The sequence below is a fragment of the Zosterops lateralis genome (genome assembly GCF_965231275.1).
Source record: "Zosterops lateralis genome assembly, chromosome: 5".
Taxonomy (NCBI): Eukaryota; Metazoa; Chordata; class Aves; order Passeriformes; family Zosteropidae; genus Zosterops; species Zosterops lateralis.
Genome location: NC_139766.1, coordinates 46,218,543 through 46,237,055, shown reverse-complemented (window position 1 = coordinate 46,237,055; position 18,513 = coordinate 46,218,543). Strand labels below are relative to the sequence as shown.

General features: G+C 43.4%; 2 protein-coding genes across 4 annotated transcripts in view; both read right to left on the bottom strand.

Annotated features, from left to right (window-relative positions):
- The window catches only part of SLC20A2 (solute carrier family 20 member 2), a 57,140-nt gene extending 44,735 nt beyond the window's left edge, over positions 1-12,405 (bottom strand). Inside the window, exon 1 of the mRNA XM_083861353.1 lies at positions 12,341-12,405. The gene's annotated coding sequence lies outside the window, so the exon portion shown is untranslated. The remainder of the gene's footprint in view (positions 1-12,340) is intronic.
- SMIM19 (small integral membrane protein 19) lies at positions 1,426-15,459 on the bottom strand. Of its 3 annotated transcripts, none has more exons than XM_083861358.1 (3): positions 15,294-15,459; positions 15,087-15,211; positions 1,426-2,471 (listed from the first exon to the last, which is right to left on the bottom strand). In XM_083861358.1, exons 1-3 carry the CDS (start codon positions 15,452-15,454, stop codon positions 2,419-2,421), a joined length of 339 nt encoding a protein of 112 aa, XP_083717484.1. In that variant the 5' UTR covers positions 15,455-15,459; the 3' UTR covers positions 1,426-2,418. The 3 variants fall into 3 exon arrangements, with proteins under 3 accessions (XP_083717484.1, XP_083717483.1, XP_083717482.1); XM_083861357.1 differs by lacking the exon at positions 1,426-2,471 and adding an exon at positions 13,038-13,974; XM_083861356.1 differs by lacking the exon at positions 1,426-2,471 and adding an exon at positions 14,002-14,575.
- Positions 15,460-18,513: the final 3,054 nt, after the last annotated feature.

Below are 18,513 nucleotides of genomic sequence, written 5' to 3'. Positions count from 1 at the left end.
TGATTTCTTGTCACCATGATCTTCAGAAGTCATATAAATCATTTCCTCTTCCATCTCTTCTACACATAAATTAAAAGGGGGAAAATTAATTATGCCATTTCTTCAACTATCAATCAGTTTCTCCACTTTGAATTAAGCAGTTATTTAATTAAATCAAATTAATAAAATTATGTGAGGAAAAGAGTTGCTCAGAAACTGTGGAATATGTTACTCCCAAAATGGGCTTAATATTTCGATCAACACTGTCCCCAAGCCTTTAACCAGATATCTTTCACAAGTTGATTTTTTCTTTAAAACTTCAGCAGACATGAAGATACCTTAATCACTTAATTTAATACTAACAACTAAATAGATTACAATAAATTTGGGCTATATTACAAGTTTGTTTCTTTCAGATTCAAAGTACATGGTTGTTCTCTTGTATGGTTTTACAAGAGAAATAATCCTTTTCAATTTTAAAAATTTCTCAATTAAGCAAAGAGAATTTTTCATTCTCTAAAGTAACCCAGAACCTGGACTACATTGTTCACTAATGTACTTTCCATCTGGGATATGCTGGTGCACTGATCAAATGTGAAATTTGCATAAGACTACTCTCCATCTACTTTAAAACACTATCATTAATTACTGAAAAATCTATTTAAAATTTGAAAGTAATTACAAACCGATCCACCGGCTACTCTAACCCTGGGATTCTATTTTGATTAAGATTCTCTAAGGTTTATTCAGAAAACAGAGTAACTGCACAAACTCGAATGCACAGTTCCTCAAGAAAGTCTTCCATAAGAACACGCAGGAACCCACACTGAATGTGCCTCATGGGCAAACACCATGAAAGGAGTAATGCTGGGAGAAACACTAGGTGAACACAGAGGTACAGGTAACACGAAGAAAACAAATGTGCAGATTTACTTGTTCCAGTCAACAACAGTAGCTAAAGTTTATTGATTTCAGTAGCTAAAAATCCATGAAAACATTCTTATGATACAGACAATACTATCCCATATTCAAATTTCTAGCAAAGTAATAAAATAGGCTAGGATTTTCTCACAATCATTGCAATTTACTAATCAATTAGTACAACAAAACCTATTTTAAAATGTAAATATTATAAAGTGCAAATAGTTTTTGTATCCCATTGTGATGCAGCAGTTCGATTATATGGAAATATCTAAGTAAAGAGATTGAAAAAATATAACTGTTAGCTACAAAAATAGCTGGACACATTCTCAGCCACTGTCTCTCAACTGTTCCTCTTATATCCGCCGTAAAACTATTTCCAACACACTAATCACATCTATTCGGAAGAAACTAAAATTATATGATTTCAAACTATTTTCATTAGAAAAACCCAGTCCTTTAACAACTGCTTTTACTCTTCCATCTAATTATATACTCTTAAAGGCCAAATATTCAGTCAGTATACAAAAATAACTATAGCCTTTTATTAAGAATAATGCACCAGATAGGAGTTTGTAAGAAAAATAAAGATGTTCTTTGCCTGCCTCTACCAGCAATACCAATACAGGAAAATACATTTACTTTTTAAATTTTAAATACATACACGTCAAAGTCTTAATAACTTTATATCAGAGACTTACTACAATCAAGTCTGTTCACAGCATCATTAAATTGTTGGACTGCATGGCTAGTATTTCCTTTGAGATATTTCGTAGAACAGCCAAGATGTTTAAAAAACTCTCTCTCCAAAAAGCTCTCTTCTAACTCAATACTAAGTAATCTGCACTTATAACCTCACAATCCTGGCAAGAAATCTTACCTAGAATATTTTTCCAACTAACAGTCAGATAGAAAAGATAAAATTGATTAATATTTGATTCTGACGTCTAAGGACACCATAAGAACAATACATTAAAAGGTTACTCAAATTAGAGGGCTGGCATTATATATTTTTTTTCTTTTACCTATGCACCTGTCATCAAACTTTCTATGCAAAGGCTGTTTATTAAATGTAAGCAAAATCCCATACTTCCTATTTTGTAATGGTCTGAACTTTTCCATATTCAATGTATGTTTCAACAAAAAAAAATCTCAAATTGATTTCAAGTACAAAGCAGCAGCTATCTCATCCACAAATAAAAACTACAGCGATGTTCTGCTCTTCCTAAAACAAGCTTGAAGCCATGATTATATTAAAGACACAGATGTGAGGGGATTTTTCAACTTCCAAACAGACATGCAAGCAAAGTATTACAGTTCAGGGGTGCAGGTAAATGAATAAGCAAGAAAACTACGTGACGTTTGTGCAGCGTCCTCTCAAATCCTGCAATCCCTTCTAGAAAGTCTGGGTCTACATGTCCCTCTTCTTTACTCATGTTCTTCTCACATGGCTTGGTCTCAGAAACTTTCCATGCCTGTAACGGAAACTTGAGCCAACTTCTTAAATGTATGATTTCTTCATCTCCACTCATCATCCACTTCTGTTTCTGAGAAGCTCCTCATCATGACACCTGTATCTCAAGAAGCAAAACAGGAAACATCACAGGGATGAAGCAATGAAAGATGAATAATAATATGCCTCTGTGTCTTTAATAAAATCCCAACTTTCATTCAAGTTCCTTTTAGGAAATCACAGTTCCTTTCACAAGTGCAAAGCTCACAAACCTAGTTTGGCAAAACATCGCGTGCCACAGATGCGGTAACCAATGCAATCTCCCGATCTGCACCTCTGATCCTGACATGATGAGCAAGAGAAATCCTGTACCAGCTAGCCTTACATACTGTGGAAAATATTATCGGGTGCCAAGCTTGCAGAACTAGTCTGCGGCAGCCAGCTCAACTAAAAGAAACTGCTGACCCATCTGCTGACTTACCCGCTACTGAAAACAATGCCAGTTATCTTTACCCAGGACTCATTTGTCCAAGTAAAGCTCTAGCCCACAAGCTAGATGAAAAACAAAGATGTAAGTAAGCCTTTCCTCTACTTTTCCCACTTGCTCCCTAACCTACACAACTTCCACAGCTCACAGTTTGTTTTTATACACTTATCAGATACAAGAGAAGACAAAGCTTTCTCTGCATTACAGCAGCTTAGCTACAATGTGACAAAGGCCTAAAATTCGGTGTTGGGGTGGAGGGAACTCGTCTATTCGTTTCTGCCATCCAAAACTTGGGATCAAGCAGGCCCAAAGCCAAGAGCAGCACTGTTTGGAGTCTAACAACAAAACAGCAAAGGGGTGACTCATCTGCAAAATGGAGACACAGCCGTCTTGTGTCCAAAGATGCAGCTTAAACCATCTGCCTGCCTTACAGTTTTGCCTGAATGCTGAATGAGGGGGTACAGGAGAATTATTTCTGCAGTCTCCCCAGCCATGAAGCCTTCAGGGCAGATAAGCAGGCACCAAAATCATTCTGCCAGCCAGCTCTCAGTGAAACAGAAGCACGAAAGCAATTTTATCTCTCCCTTTTAGGGTTAAGGCCACCTTTAAATAAACATTAGCATCAAAGCCTCTTTGTACCAGAAGCAGAGCAGACCCTATATCTTATCAGCTATCACCTTAACTTCTTAGAATTCCACATCCCATCTAAAATCCTTTTTTATTCTGCAAAAACACTTGACAGCAGTATGCATCATATGCATGAATCAGAAAGGCAGCATAGTCCTTCCCCAGCTCCTCCCAGTGAAACAGGGCTCATTTTGGCTTTCTTACGGCAGAAATGAGGGACAGCTGTACGGACAGGGTCCCACCAGAGCATAAAGCTTTGGCTTTGCTTCTTGCACAACACAGTCGAGATGATAACTGAGCCTTAGACAGTCAAAGCAAGAAGCCCTCTGAGAGTGCTTTGGGTATTGCAGAAAAAACAGCTTTTAAGTAACTGGACAGAAATGTATTTGCTGTGCTGGGATTACAGGTCAAAGAAAAATACATATTCCCCCAGTTCTGAACTCTTGATTAAGTCCTTACCCTCAAAAGTGCTTAGAAGGCAAACAGTCCTGAAAGTTTGGGCCTCAGTGATCACGCCTGCTACAGAGACATGCTACTGCCTTCTCAGGAAAGGTAACTATCACAGATTTCAAGAGCTTAAAAGCTTTCAAAAGCACTAAAGCTGAGGAAGCCACAAATGTCCATCTGTCAGGACTATAAAATAGAATTATTTTATAATATATATACCTTATAATATATATACCATCCAATTATTTTACACCATGGTGATTCTTAATCTTTTATCATGATAATCACTGTATACAAAAAACAGAAACCATCATTTTACTGTTCCATACTCATCATAACTCTACATTCCCTCTGAGCAGCAGAAACTAACTAAGGACAAGTAATTCAATGTATTATTGACATCCTAACTTGTTAATCAGATGTCTACAGTCAGCATACACACCATACAGACTACAAGACATCCAGGCTGCTCACTGATGCATGTAGAAAGACAACTGCAGGAAAAGGTTGATAATTGTCAAAAAGATCAGATGCTGGCTGCCACCTGAAACAATCAAGGAATTTTCAGTTTTCTTTTGAACAGACAATTTACTGGCAGGCTGGTACTTCTAACTTTGATCTTCCTTCCTTCCTTCCAACACTAGCAGAAGCTCAGTAACAGAAGTTCTGAAGCTTTGTAGCTCAGTAACAAAACACAGAAACCTCCCAGAATGTTAACTCAATTACAGTATTTTGGCAAGGAAGCCTTCCCCTTATACCTTGGGGAAAATCTTAAAAGATTAAACAGTTCATGTTTTAAAAGTACACATGCCTCAATTATTTGGTGTAACTCTTCATGCACCTAATTGCTTCGAGAGAAAAAATATTCTACAGTAACTTGCTTGCAAGACTGAGTGTTCCTTGTTTCCCAAAGAAACAATGGTTATACAACCACACTGATTGTCCCATGCACAGAAATATAAAGCAAATTTCAACCTAATCTCATGCAAAGCGTAGAGATTTCAGAGCTGCTCAATTCCTACAGCAGACTTGCAAAGTAAGCAACCAAAGCAGCCTCCTGAGAAACACGGGGAAACAGCGTGTTTTGATTAAATATACCCAAGAACTAACTACAAGGCAATGAGAAGCTGCTCGGGCACTGTGCTGTTGGGATGCTAACAGCACTACTGTGTAATGAAAAGAGAGAAAGAAGGAAAGATGTGTAAGGTACTGCAGTGCCACCAAAACCAAGAAAGCTGCAGGAAAGTCTTATCTTTACTAGTTCAGCTGCTCATGGAGCTACCTTTGAATCTATGGAGCAACACAGCAATGCCTTATGAGCCCATCACTTCCATCTCTATGTGGGCTGATGCTGACATGTCACATGTCAGCAGGCAATTCTCAGGATTCATTAAAAGCACTTGGACAACAGCTGTCCTCTTTCACCAATGGGAATCTGGAAAAGCAGACATACACTGCAGCACAGGTGGCCTCAGAAAACCCTAAAAAATATATATATATGCGTCTCAAACCCTTTCAACAAAATCCTAACCAGGCAGGGTAAGCTAAGCACTGGCACGACAAGTCAGACTGCTGGTCTATTTGTTTGAGAATCCTGCCTCCTATGATCAGGACCAGATGCTTCAGAAGGTGGAACAGCTCAGGTAGTGAATTATGATGTAATTCCCCCAAAAGGGAAATTCCTTCCTGACCTCATCAATTAGCATGAAGGTTTATGTGCTTAATTTATTTTTAATCCTATTTACAGCAACTCTGGACATTGTCATTATATATATAAGTGCCCAAGCCTGCTTGGAATCCGACTAAACTTTTGCCCTTGGTAATATTGTGCGGTGTATTTATGCCTAACGTCATTTAAATATCCCTTTGTTCTTGCACTATGGGAACTAGCATTGCCATTAACTACCTCTGTTCCCCTTCCAAGAGCTCCTGCCTGCCTTACACCATAAATTTTCATGCCACACTATGCCCTGTGACAAGACAGGAGCACAGTCCAAGGAGCTTTAAGGCAATATTTAGCAACTTCTATCAGATATCTAGCAACGTTTCTTTAAGCTGCATTTCTGGGATCTGCAGGAAAATTGGCAGCTCCATTAAGATTTCAGAAGGCCCTACCCTCTTCTAGATCTTGCAAGCTCTATTTTATGACGTTTTCCACTCCAGGGCTGCCACCCTTACAAGCAAGATGTTTTGCTCTATGTTGTGCACTTTGAACCTCACCTTCAAGATTCTGATAAATTTACTTAGAACAGACAACAGGCATACTATGCTTAGCTTTTTAGGGGCTGTACAGGAACTTCTCTGACCAAAGAAATGCCCTCTCGTTTCCATGCCTGAATGAAAAACAACAGGGCCCAACCATGCAACACCAATCCCATTTTGCTCTTGGCTGATGTTCTTGTGGGCTGCAGGTTCCCCTGCGCAATAACTTTAGCCTATGTTGCTACTTTTGTTCCTTATGGATGAGCTCATGGCACATTCATCATGATTATTATGACAAGTACTTATTAAAGCTCCAGTGCTCTCTGCTGTTTCTGCTCATACAGTGTATGCAACATGCATCAAGGTATAAAGCCACACCTTCATTCAACAAAAGCTTGGTGGGGAAAAAGAAATATATTTGCAAGCAGCAGACAAGAAAGAGAGACTTTTAAAGCACACTTGACATTCTGGATCCTCTTGTGTCTCTGAAACACAGTCCTGCTTTCAGTCATTACTTGCTTTCAGTCTCCAAGCCTAAAACTAAAGCTAAAACTTTGGACTCCACAGGTCCTCAGTCCAAAAGTCTTCAGGAAAGGAAGAGAGAAAGGCTGGTATCTCATGGGAAGACGGCCTCCCAAGGAGATGACAGAGTTTTTAGAGCATCTGTGAGAAATACCACACAGTCATCACTGTTTTACCACAAATGTTGTGATTACGGGCTTGGAACTGGTGAGTTATGGTAAGAGAATACTTCTTTGCCTCAACCAAAATGAAAATTACACCATTTCATGTCTCTTTGGAACAACCTTCAGGCAAGCAAGAGGGTGAGAGAAAAAGCCTGTTCCAGCTTTATGGTCCAGAAACAAATGGAGTTCTTTAATGATCAAAACAGCATTAACACAACTAGTAACAGGCACCACTTTGTCAACAGCTACCTCATTAAATAATCCAAACACATGCAACCTTTTTCTCTTTTTGAGTATCAGAGACTGATTAGTCAATAAAGTGATAGGTCTCATAATGGCAGTAAAATTATCCTTTCACATATTTCTCAAGGACCTCTCCATGATGTTTAATTACTAATAGTGATCTTAGAAACTCTGTTTCAGAGCATGGATCTTGACACTTTCTTTCCAAGAGGCCATAAACATTTTCTTCTGCCTCACGTGTGTAAAGACAATATACTGAGCTGGGTACTTGTACAGTGCTCTTAGGCAATACTCAAAGAGTGGTCCAAGCCACAAGGTTCAGAGCACTGCCATACCAGCACCGCCAGGACCTCTGATCAGCCAGCAAGTGGTTTGCATTTGGCATTCCAGAATCTGCTGAGGTTGAAAGGGAAGACAATAATGATACAGAACAATTCTCCCATCAGCAGTGGCAAAAGTAATCTCAGAGGCACAGAGTGCAATGCTTTCACCATTTTGGGGTCATTACTGACTAAGAACTCAAAAAGTGATATTTTCTGTTTGTCACACACAGAAATAGACTTTGGGTAAGGAGACTTCTATAACAGACTCAACTAAGGTATTTTTGGTTGCTAGAATTCTTAATCTGTTGTGATAAAATTAGCTTTAAATAAATGTACAATACAAGCAGTACATACTTTGCCTAAGAAAAAACCCGCTGGCCACTAACAGATCATGTGAACTCAGTTATTTAGCTGAGCTAAAAACATCAATTATTCCAAGCCTTATCTGACTGTAGATTTGGATCTGTTTAACAACAGCACTGCCACATATCAAAAGGCATGACAACTCACAGCTCTTTACTAAAGCATGGAAAAGTTCCTGCAAACAATGGTTGCCACCGTTTAACAACACAGTCACGAAGAAAAGAGGTAAGAATGAAAAACCTGCACCTCTGCCTCTATCCTTCCGACCATTCCCTGAAAAGGAAAAGCAACTCTTCCTCTTATGTCAGTCCACCCTTCCTTCCATATTACAGCAGAAGGAAATGGGTTGCTTTCAACTATCACTCCCTCATGTCCACCAACCAAAGCTATGGAAGATGATAATCTTACTATTTTCCCCCTGCAAGGTTTTCATCAACCAGTAAAAGTTCTGCTCTTTCAACCAGTGTCACAGAACCTGGCTCTGTACTGCTTATCACCATGATCCAAGCAACAGCAAAATAGTCATTCAAACATACTTAGTGCTCAGTGCTGGGTAAAGTTCACAGCAGCTGTCTGAGTCCCAGAAAGACATCTGAGAGAAGCACCATAAATAACGACATCACATGGAGTCTCCCATTGCACAACCCACATACATCTTTCCTGCTCAGGAATTTACGCCTCGCACCCCATGTTGTCAGTCAAGAGCATATTACAAACCATGTTTCCAAGATGATCCAAAGGATATTTTGGAAAGTAATACCGCCCTCCTGTTGGCTGGGTCTTTTCAAAATACCTGCTCTACTCCATTACGAAAATGACAAATGTTGCTATTATCTTATCAAAACCATGGTCTTTCTCAGGAGCAACCTGTGGATCCATGTGTGCATTTTATACATCATGGATGTCCAAAACCAGCTCCAGCAAGTTTGACAGCCTAGCAGAAACTGAAGGGGACTACTCCTTTGCAGACTCAGGATCTAGGTTCTTCTTCAGATATGCAAATGTAAAGTATTTTCTCAGACTACAGTTTCAGTAAATCCCAAATTTGAACATCCCTTTTTCAAGATTAATTCATTTTACTGCTAGATTAAAATTAAACCAAATTATCTTAAAACACCTCATTCCTAGGCATCTGCAAGGAGAGAATCACTTTTCAAAGCACTGCCTAGATATAATTGAGAAAGAAGATATACAGCTATTTTATAAAAATGGGATTTTTTTCCTGGAGTTTTGCCACAAATTGCCTTTGAGGGCTTGGTTCAGAAATTTCAAAGTTAGTTTATTGTTTTTCATATTAAGAACTAATTCCTTTTAGCAATTCTGTTAATCTTGGAGTTTGAAGTTATTTTTATTAAAGTAACGCCCAGAGTTTAGATATTCCATAAAAAGATCAGGAATTATTTTTATTAAAGTAACACCCAAAGCTTAGACATTCCTTGCAAAAATAAGGCAAAGCACCTTCATTCTTAAAAAGGTTCTTAGTCTTTTCAATGCAAACACAGATTTCACAGAGACAGCTCAACACTGCAAAGTTTTATCAGCCATTTTTTATCAGAGACTTGGGGGGAAAGTAACTAAGGCAAGATTTTTCTGCCTAAAAAAATCATGAGGCTTTTGCTTCTAACAGTACATATGACTTTGTTTTCCTGTCTTCTTGCCCTCTGTTACAGAAGAAGTAGCATCAATTTCCACTCCCTGATGTCAGATTTCTCATGAGACATTTGTGCTGGCTCTGGGCTGTTCTGCCAGCAGTCAGTACCTCTGCTCATCTTCATATCTCTCCCTCAGCCAGCAGGGAGTCCCCTCGACCCAGGCAATGCCAATTTCTGGTGGAGCTTGTTAGACTACAAATAACTGGATCACAGCCCTTAACTCTTATGCCACAGCAGATATGGGGCTGCAAAGTGAAGGAGCTTACCTCCATTCTCGAGGGCCTGAGGCACTGAAACCTTCTGCTCTTCAGAGGCAGCTCTGTCTCAAGGACAAGATCGAGGGCTGCCTTTTGTTCGAGTGACTACGCTAATAAACCTGACTACGCCAGGTTCCTCACCATGACTAAAACACAGTTTAAGTGCTTGGAGGGGAAAGGGAATGGCTTTTGATCACTAGTTCTGATCTGGAGCATAAGCAACCATGACCCAAGACTCCACTTTGTCAGCAAGCCTCCTCCAACTGCTGCTGCTCTTTAGGCATAACAGGCCAAAGACATCATGGATTTAATGACACGTTTTCAAACTATGTGCTGCTTCCGTGTTCAACAGAAGGCACGCAGTGACAATTTTCAATCTCTTTAATGCAGAAATTAGGGCTGGGGCAAAATCTTCTCAATTCCTCCGAAAGAGATGTCAAGTTGCAACATCCCCACCTTTCTCTCTGCAGCGTGTATAATTTCAGCTTGCTCAATAGCAGAGGCACTCCTGAGTTCAGGAGGACTTTAAAAGGAGCGATTAAGCTCACGGAAGTAAGTTAACATGAATAAACTGCCCAGGCAACAGGGAAACATTCCAGAGCCCTGTGCTGTCACCAGGCTTTTGGCCAAAGCTGCTTAATCATATGTGCAAAACATAAATTACAGAAAGATTCATCACTGGTTAGAATATTCTCAATTAATAGTTTTGCCTTGCACTGAAGAAGCAATTCCCTGCAAACAGTCCTCAGACAAAAGCACTGGGATGTTCCCCCAATTTTCAGAGCTTCTACTGCCATCAGCAGTACCTAGTGGTAGAGCAAAGGCTTCCTCTGCTGGTCTTCTCAATGCATCAGGCAACTTTGGAAGGGAAGTTTGAAAACTAGTTTAGGACCACTCGAGCATCACTCTGATGAAATTCCTAAATCCTGTGGCTGGCTATAAGGCACCATGGCAGCTGCTGCAGGACACGTTCTCATCTGGGCTTGGGCTGCACATACCAGTTCATACTATCCAGGCATGTAACACCAGACTGAAACTCAAAATGCTCGTGGCACACGGGAGGATACTTTCACTACAAGGCCCTCAGAGTTTACAATGTCTTCTTTAAACACAGACATATTCATGGCTTAAATATTTAAGACCCTCTTGAGCCTTGTCACAGAATTTATACAGCTCTATCCAAAAGCCTTTGATCTTCTGCGCAGCACTGCGTAAAAAACCTGGCCAGCCACATTTGGGGTTACGAGGAGAGAGATGACTTTTCCATCACTTAGCAGAAGATTATAGTTTTCACATAAGATTATAGAGTCATGGTTGTAATGCCATCCAAAGACTGCATTTACTAAGATCGGACATTCAGCAGCTCACATGGAGAAAACAGAGTGCTCAGTGTCTCAAAAACTTTGGAGTTACAATTGAGAGCAACTTGTCAATGATTTTCTCCAGTACCCTACAGATGTAAAGTTTTAACTCCTTAGAAAGCCTTCCCTCACATGCTTCATGTGATCAGACACCACTAAATCTACACATCATAATAGCTTTTCAAACAGTATTGGGTAAGCTAGAAACAGTTCCCCCTGTACAGCATTCTCAAAAATAAATGTAACTGAAGATAACTTTGGCCCAATTTTTGTTAGGTCATAAACTTTCCCCATCTGAGACATCCAAAATTCTGCATGAACAGAGAATCTGCTCCCATGCATGCCTATAAGCTTGACTACTAAAAATGGATGCCAAAAAAAAAAAAAAAATCTATTGTCTCTTTACCCTCTCTGCCTTTGCTTTTAGAATCACTAATTAACGGGTAAAAATCAGTGCAGACATTTGAGGTAAAATTTCAAACGCTGACTACACCTTCTGTCCAGCACATTCTTGTGCTGTAGGGCTGAAAAGATAAACCCTCCTGCAGAACAGGGTATAGTTTCCCTGGGACAGAACTTCCCTGGCTGCACTTGCCAGGAAAACAAACCGGGACCTGCCTTTCTCTCACGGCTCAAACAGCATACTTCGAACACCCTTACACATGCAAAAGGCACGGAAAACCTGGAAAACTTTTTGCTTTTGGTACTTCTCCTTACAAGTTTTTTGTTCTGGATAAGTAAGTCTGAGATGCTCGTGCTACTGCCCCATGTCCGTGAATACAAACGAAGCCGCACGCTGCTCCAGATTTCTAAGCTTTCCAAGGTAGTTTCAGCTGAGCTGAGAGGCAAACCGAAAATGACAATCTGCGGCCCGAAACAGGGCTGTGCAGGGCAGGCGGCGAGGCGCGGGGTCACCCTGCCGCGCTGCTCCACTGAAGCGAGCGGAGCCGCACCGGGCGCGGCGGCGCCGCCGGAGACGCGCCATTGGAAAGGCTCCATCCCCCGCCCGGGTGGGCAGGGCCGGGGGGAAGGAAGGCGGGTGGGCTCAGCTGTCCGGACAGCCACCAGCCCCCGCGCCGGGACATGGCTGCGGCGAGCCCGGGCACGGCACACGCGGGGAGCGCTCCCACGGAGGGCGGAACGGAGAGCCCACCCGGCCCCGCGGCGGGACGCAGCCCTCCCCCGGGAATGCAGCCGGACCCCAGCACCCCTTCCCCGCCCCCGAGCGTGCTTTCTCCTCGGGCGGCCCCTTCCCGCCTGGCCACGGCCCCCCTCCTGGCGAGGCGTCCCCTCCCCTGCCCTCGGCGCGGACGGGGCGGCGGGGCTCGGCCCCACTCACCGCCCGGCGGGCGCCTCCGGCCTCCGAGCAGCGGCAGCGGCAGCGGCGGCAGCAGGAGCAGCGGGAGCCGGCGCGTCCCGGAGACGGAAGCGCGGGAGGAAGTGAGGTCGCTCCACAGGGAAACAGCGCCGTTTCCGGGGGGTGGAGGGGGATGCCACCCAGAGGTTTTTTCCCGTGCCCGGGAAGCTCTGCCGGGCGTGGATCTCTGTAAACCGCGCGGAGCGATGCGGACGCGCTGCAGAGCGGGGTCAGCACACGGGCACAGTAACATGGGAAGGCACCGGCAGCCCCCGGTGAGCCCTCCCCGCTCCCCGTGGCCGCCAGCCCTCGGGACCCCGCTGTTTCCCGCGGTGACACGCGAGGAAGCTGTCACAGGGGGCCACTCTTCACCCAAAGGAGCCCTTTCATGGGGGCAAACCCACCAAGCCTTCTGCCGCCCTCAGTTCGGCCCAGGTCACGTTTTAACAGTTCCTACAGACGCTGAAGTACAGATCATGTCAATAGAGTAAAATTTGGTGCTAAAAGCCAAGTTTCTTAATAACCAAATCTAACAGCAGTAGTGTTCCCCGCTGCTCCGGACTTAATCTATTTCAGCACAGAACAGGTGAAAACCTCTGGACATAAACTCCCAGCCCTGTGCTTTTATTCATCACTTGGCCAACTGAAGTTGTGTAACCTTAGGAATTACAGCATGATATGTCTTCAAGTAGTTTTCATTATTAGATGCTTTTATTAAAAAATAATTTCTGCAGAATCCTTTCAATTAACTGATTTTGAGATTTACCTAGAAAGAAAAAGTAACTGCAGTGTGGAGTCTCTTCTGGATAAGCCGTGACCTGCTTATACAGATTTTTACAGACAGACCCATTCTTTACAGCAATTTGACTAAATTAAGCTAACCACCTTTACTATTAACATCAGAGTAGTGACTTTAAGTGTCTTCCAGACGTGTAGTTCACTGTGTCCTTCTCAAAGTGTGTCCTTTTCTCTGGAAAAGGTTCACAGTATTGCATACACAACTCCCAAATAAACAGAGAGCAGAACGTTTCTGCACTACCACCAGTGACACTCTGGGCTCTCAAAGCAGTTCACCTTCACCTGGCAGTACAGCCACAGTGCCTTCATTCACACTCACTGACTATTCAGCAAATTCAACAATTCATGATCAAGGAACACAAGGGTTTCCAGGCAGAAATAGGTACTGCCTTGCTTTCTCTGGGGTGCTGTTGCATGAGAACGCAGGAGCTGATTTCCAAGGTGCCAGCAGAGAGAGAAATAATTTCAGACCCTGCTAAGACTGCACTTCTGTACCCTCAGGTTCCTCTGAGCAGCTCTGCCCTGTGAAAGCTGGGTACTTTCATGCTCAGTGTTCCAGTGGGCACTCGCTTTACCACACGAGGGCTCAGAGAAAAGCTGCTAAGGACAAAGTTTTAGGGACAGTCCCCTTCCTTTCCCCCTTGCCTTCAGCTATGTGTCAATTAAAAAGCATTGAAAATAGCTCCACATTGACTCTTAAAATCAGCACTGGATATAATGTCCTGAGTTCCTACAGAACTGTGGGCTTCATTCCACTGAGAGCTGTACGCTTTCAGTCTGTTTTGGTGGCTGCTGCTGCTGCTGTTCATACTTCCTTGCTGAAAAAAAGAAACACCAATCAACACTGATTATACAATTTATTCTATATTATTATTACTATTATTATTATTATATTATTGCATACATGTATATATATGTATACATACATGTGTGTATATGTATACATATATGTTTATATATGTGTTTGTATAACTATGACAGCAATTAAGAAACAGATGTCATGTCAGAGAATGTCATTTCAGCCACACAAGCGGGAAGTTTCAGTCATCATGTGGAACTTCACCTTTGGAGTGTGGCCTTGTAAACGCTGGACAAGAGTCACAGCCAAATGTCAGCAAATCAATGGCAGAGAACTATGATGCCATTCAGGTCCTTTGATTAAAATAAAAATAAAATTAAAGGCTATGGCTTCAGATGTTCTATTACAGATGACCTGAACAACTCAATAGTCACAAAGCTGACGTCCACATCTCTCATCTCCTCCACAATACACAAGCCACAAGCCAACAATTACATTGACTTCAAAATTAATCTGGTTAGCAAGGCAAGGGGAGATCAAAGAGTTGTGTGCAGTGCTACAAACACCATCAGTGAATGCCAGCAGGCATTCCACCATAGGAAGAACATCCAATTTTGCTCCTAGAGAATGCAATGGCCTGGTGTAAGAATCTTTATGTCAAGTCTTTGCGTTTAAAAGGTAGTTTCAGATCACCAAGGGGGTTTTGCCGTATTTTCTCTAGGCATGCATGTAGGGCAGATGTGAAGCAAGGTCATGTGTTTTTCTGAATTGGACCACTGGAATATCAGAGGCTCTTTCCTGCCTCCATCCTGACCCTCAGCAGTAAGACGGGAGCAGCAACACTTGTTGGTGCAATAAAACTTTCATTTATTTTCAGTTGATGTGGTTGTCTTACTCATGTTTCCTCTTAACTTTTACAAATCCCTCCACGTTTCGAAAACATCCAGGAACTTCCTAGCTCTTTCAAAGTGTAACATGGGACTGAGATTCCTTTTGACATTTGTTTTAGGATAATGGCACAGCCGCTCCCTCGCTCCTCAGGCAGCTGTCCCGGGGGCCTGGCTGCTGCAGAGCCCCGGCTCACGGTGCCCAGGGCCGGGCATCAGGAGTCCCCTCTTCCCCCTGACTTACCGATGGAGTACATCTCCAGCTGCTGCCGCAGGCGGATCTTCTTCATGCTGTCGTAGAAGTTGGGCTCGGGCGGCGTCTCTGCGGCCGGGGGCAGGGTGAAGATGCGCATGATCCTCCTCTTGTTCCTGCCGGGAGGAGCGGGCGCGGCGGTGAGAGGTGTCCCCTCACGGGAGGGCCCCGCCCCGCCCCGCCCGGGCCTCCTCTCACCGCCGCGCGTAGACGAGGAGGGCGAGGCTGGCCAGCACCACCAGCAGGTACACGTTGGTGGCCTCGTTCCACGCCTCGTGCACCGAGTAGTCGATGGCGCCGCCGTCGCCCAGCGCGGCCGAGGCGCCGCCGCCCGCCCCGGCAGCCCCCGCCGCCGCCATGGGGAGCGCGGCCGGCAGGGCCGCCCCGGAAGTGACGTCGGCCGGGCGCCATGGCGGGGGGGGGCCTGGGGGAGCCGGGAGTTCTGATCGCTGCTGGGGATAAACTGTGTGCGCAGTAAATTGTATAGACAGTAAAAACTGTGATAGTCGGCGCGCCGGATTTGTGCTACACCACCCGGCGGCACCTGAGCTTGCGCAACGCTGAAATAAACCATAGAATCAAAGAGCCAGTGGGGTTGGAAAGGAGCTCCGAGACCAATCGATGAGCGAACACGGCCTTGTCAAACCAAACCGTGGCAGCAAATCCCACATCCAGCCTTTCCTTACACACCTCGGGGCGGGTGACTCCACTGCCTCCCTGAGCAGCCCATTCCAGTGTCACATCATCCTTCCTGTGGAGAAATTCCTCCTCATGTCCAACCTAAACCTGTGCTGGCGCAACCTAAGGCCAGTCCTTTTGTCCTGTCACTTGTTACCGTGGGGAGGAGGCCAAGCCTCTTCGGAGCTGTGGAGAGAATAACCAGCATCTCTTTCAGGTGTGTAATAGTTACTGGCTTGTTGCACGCTGGGTAACAAATCCAATTTTTTCTGGACTGTCCGCGAGGCCCTGGGGTGCCTTCCCACACTTTAATTTCCCCTCCAGCTACCAGACCCTGGAGGAGAGGATTTGCAGAGGGGACCACTTCTCTCCCAAGGCTTTTGGGTTTGCAGTGCCAGCGTCCAAGGGAAAGGCACTGATGATGTGGGGCCAGGAGAAGTGTGAATTCAGCAGCTCTGGAGCCTGGCAGGCGTGGAATCATCTGGCTGGGCTGGTGCTTTTGCATCGGCAGTGGAAATATGTGGAATATAGTTCTACTGTGTGAGGTGTCAAAAAAAGAGAGGTTCAGGTTGTCACGAGCTCTTGCTTTTCAGATAGGAACTAAATGTGACAGTTTAAATTTGTCAAAATAAAAAGAGCACTTTCTGAAAAATTAGCGCTTTTCTCTGTGTGTGTGTGTGTGTGCATGTGCACACGCACAAAATTGGGAGTTGCTGGATATTCAGGTGCTGGAATAATGTAGCTTAATTGATGGTCCATATGCTTCTGATGCCAAAAGACACAATTCTAGGGTTATGCTTTGGCAGAGCAAGTGTTTCAGCTCAGAACCCTGAAAAGTTTTCTAAACTGCTTAATGAGAGGCAGGTAAACCAGGCTGCTCTAACACTCACATACACACAAACTTTTTCCCTAATGCCTAATGTGGAGTGTTTGAGCTACTTGAGAGGTTAGGTGTGTTTTTCACTAGGGTCTTCTGCTTCTTTCTATCCATCTCTGTCCCTGATGCTTCCTTTTACCATAGCTTCCTTCAGATCCTAGAACTGTTACAATTTAGACATCTGCTATATGGTCCATGTCCCTCTGCTTAGCCTGTATTTGGGGTATGTGCTTGTGTTATGGTTATCCATCTGTTATGGTTATCCATCTTCACCCTTTATAAGACAATCAAAGGAAAAAAAAACCAAAATATTTTGGGGGCATGATTTATCTAACATATGTCAAACATTCAGAATCACACCCCCTATGCTTGGGAAATGCTCTTATCCCTTGCTGAGTGCAAGGAGTCTAGACACCTCATTTGGATGGCACTTGCTTTGCAGATGTCTTAACAGCCTGGGGAAACTCTGTCCTTTGGGGAGCTGTATTCTCACTGCAAGATGTTCCAAGTCTTTCTCTTTCCATGGTATGGAACGGATTCATTTTAAGAGGCCTTAGATCAGGACATAAAAGAATATGAGTGAAAATGACAATATAAAACATAAAAACTTAAGGCACTGGTGTCATGAGAAAAGTTCCTTGCCCCACATGGTGTGGGAAAGGAGGATAGAACAGCAATTAGACATAATTCTAGGTCATTAAATTGGGATGGCAGCCATGCACAGAACTGTGGAAACCACTAAGAGAGATTTAAAAAAAAAAAGTCACTTATGCAACACGACAAAAGACAGTTAATTAAGCATGGTTTCAGAGGGATTTTAAGCAGTTTCTTGTGAAGTTGAGGCTTTTTGTTTGCTTTTTTAGTATGTTGATCTTTTCTGTTAACAAGCCTGACAAGAGAGCATTACATATCTTTGAAGAAAAGTGGGAAGAACAGATGTAAGTAACTTCAGTGCTCTTTATATCGCATTACTGTCTCTAGACCTCAGCTGAGATCAGGCTCCCTTGTATGAGGAGGAGAGAAGCTGTATTTCAGCTGTAACTAAAGGCATTTTTGTATTAACCCCGCAGCTTGCACTGGACAAGCTGGGGAGGGATTCTGCACACAGCCTCCCATGCAGAGGAAACCAAGGTCTGCATCCCCAAAGCATGACCTCAGGTCCTGGGATCTTCTCTGCAGCCTCCAGCACACAGAAACAGACTGCCTAAATAGCATTGCCCATATCATTTGATTTAATGAAGTGCTTAATTTAAGACTTTGATTCTCCACCTGCCCTCGACCTACAAGACAGGCAAAGACAGATTTTCTCTTCCAGATACCCCTCTGAATTCAGTAAATGTGAATCAGTGGATAAGATGGGGTTAGATTGAGGAACACAACAGCTGGTGCTGCCCTGAGTGTGACAGCCTTGCAAACCTGAGTAAAAGGGGTGATCTTCCCCTTACTTGACTGTAGAAATAGAAATTCTGGGGATGCAGGCCTTCTGCATGACTTCCCTGAGGAATCTGGTTCAAACAACAAAGTTGATTAACTCTTAGACCTACAGGTTAGCTTGTCTGGTACACTGTTATTTCCTTTTAGAACTTGGGCTTTTGTTTCAGTCTTAGGCTCCTAGAGCGCATTCATTATTGGGAATGCAAGCTGCTCTTGAATTTGGTCAGAGCTTAGTCAGGCCTTGCAGTTGCAATTTCGTGTCAGAAATTGTGTTACCTGTCCATGTAGGTTATGTAGCATATTTATCTGTGGCTTGGATGAGGTGGGATGGGATAACCAATACTTGTGTATGCTGTTCATGCATGAAGACAGAAGTTGTTTTATATTTTCTTATATAAAAGCTGCATGTAGGGAAAGGACTGTCATTTT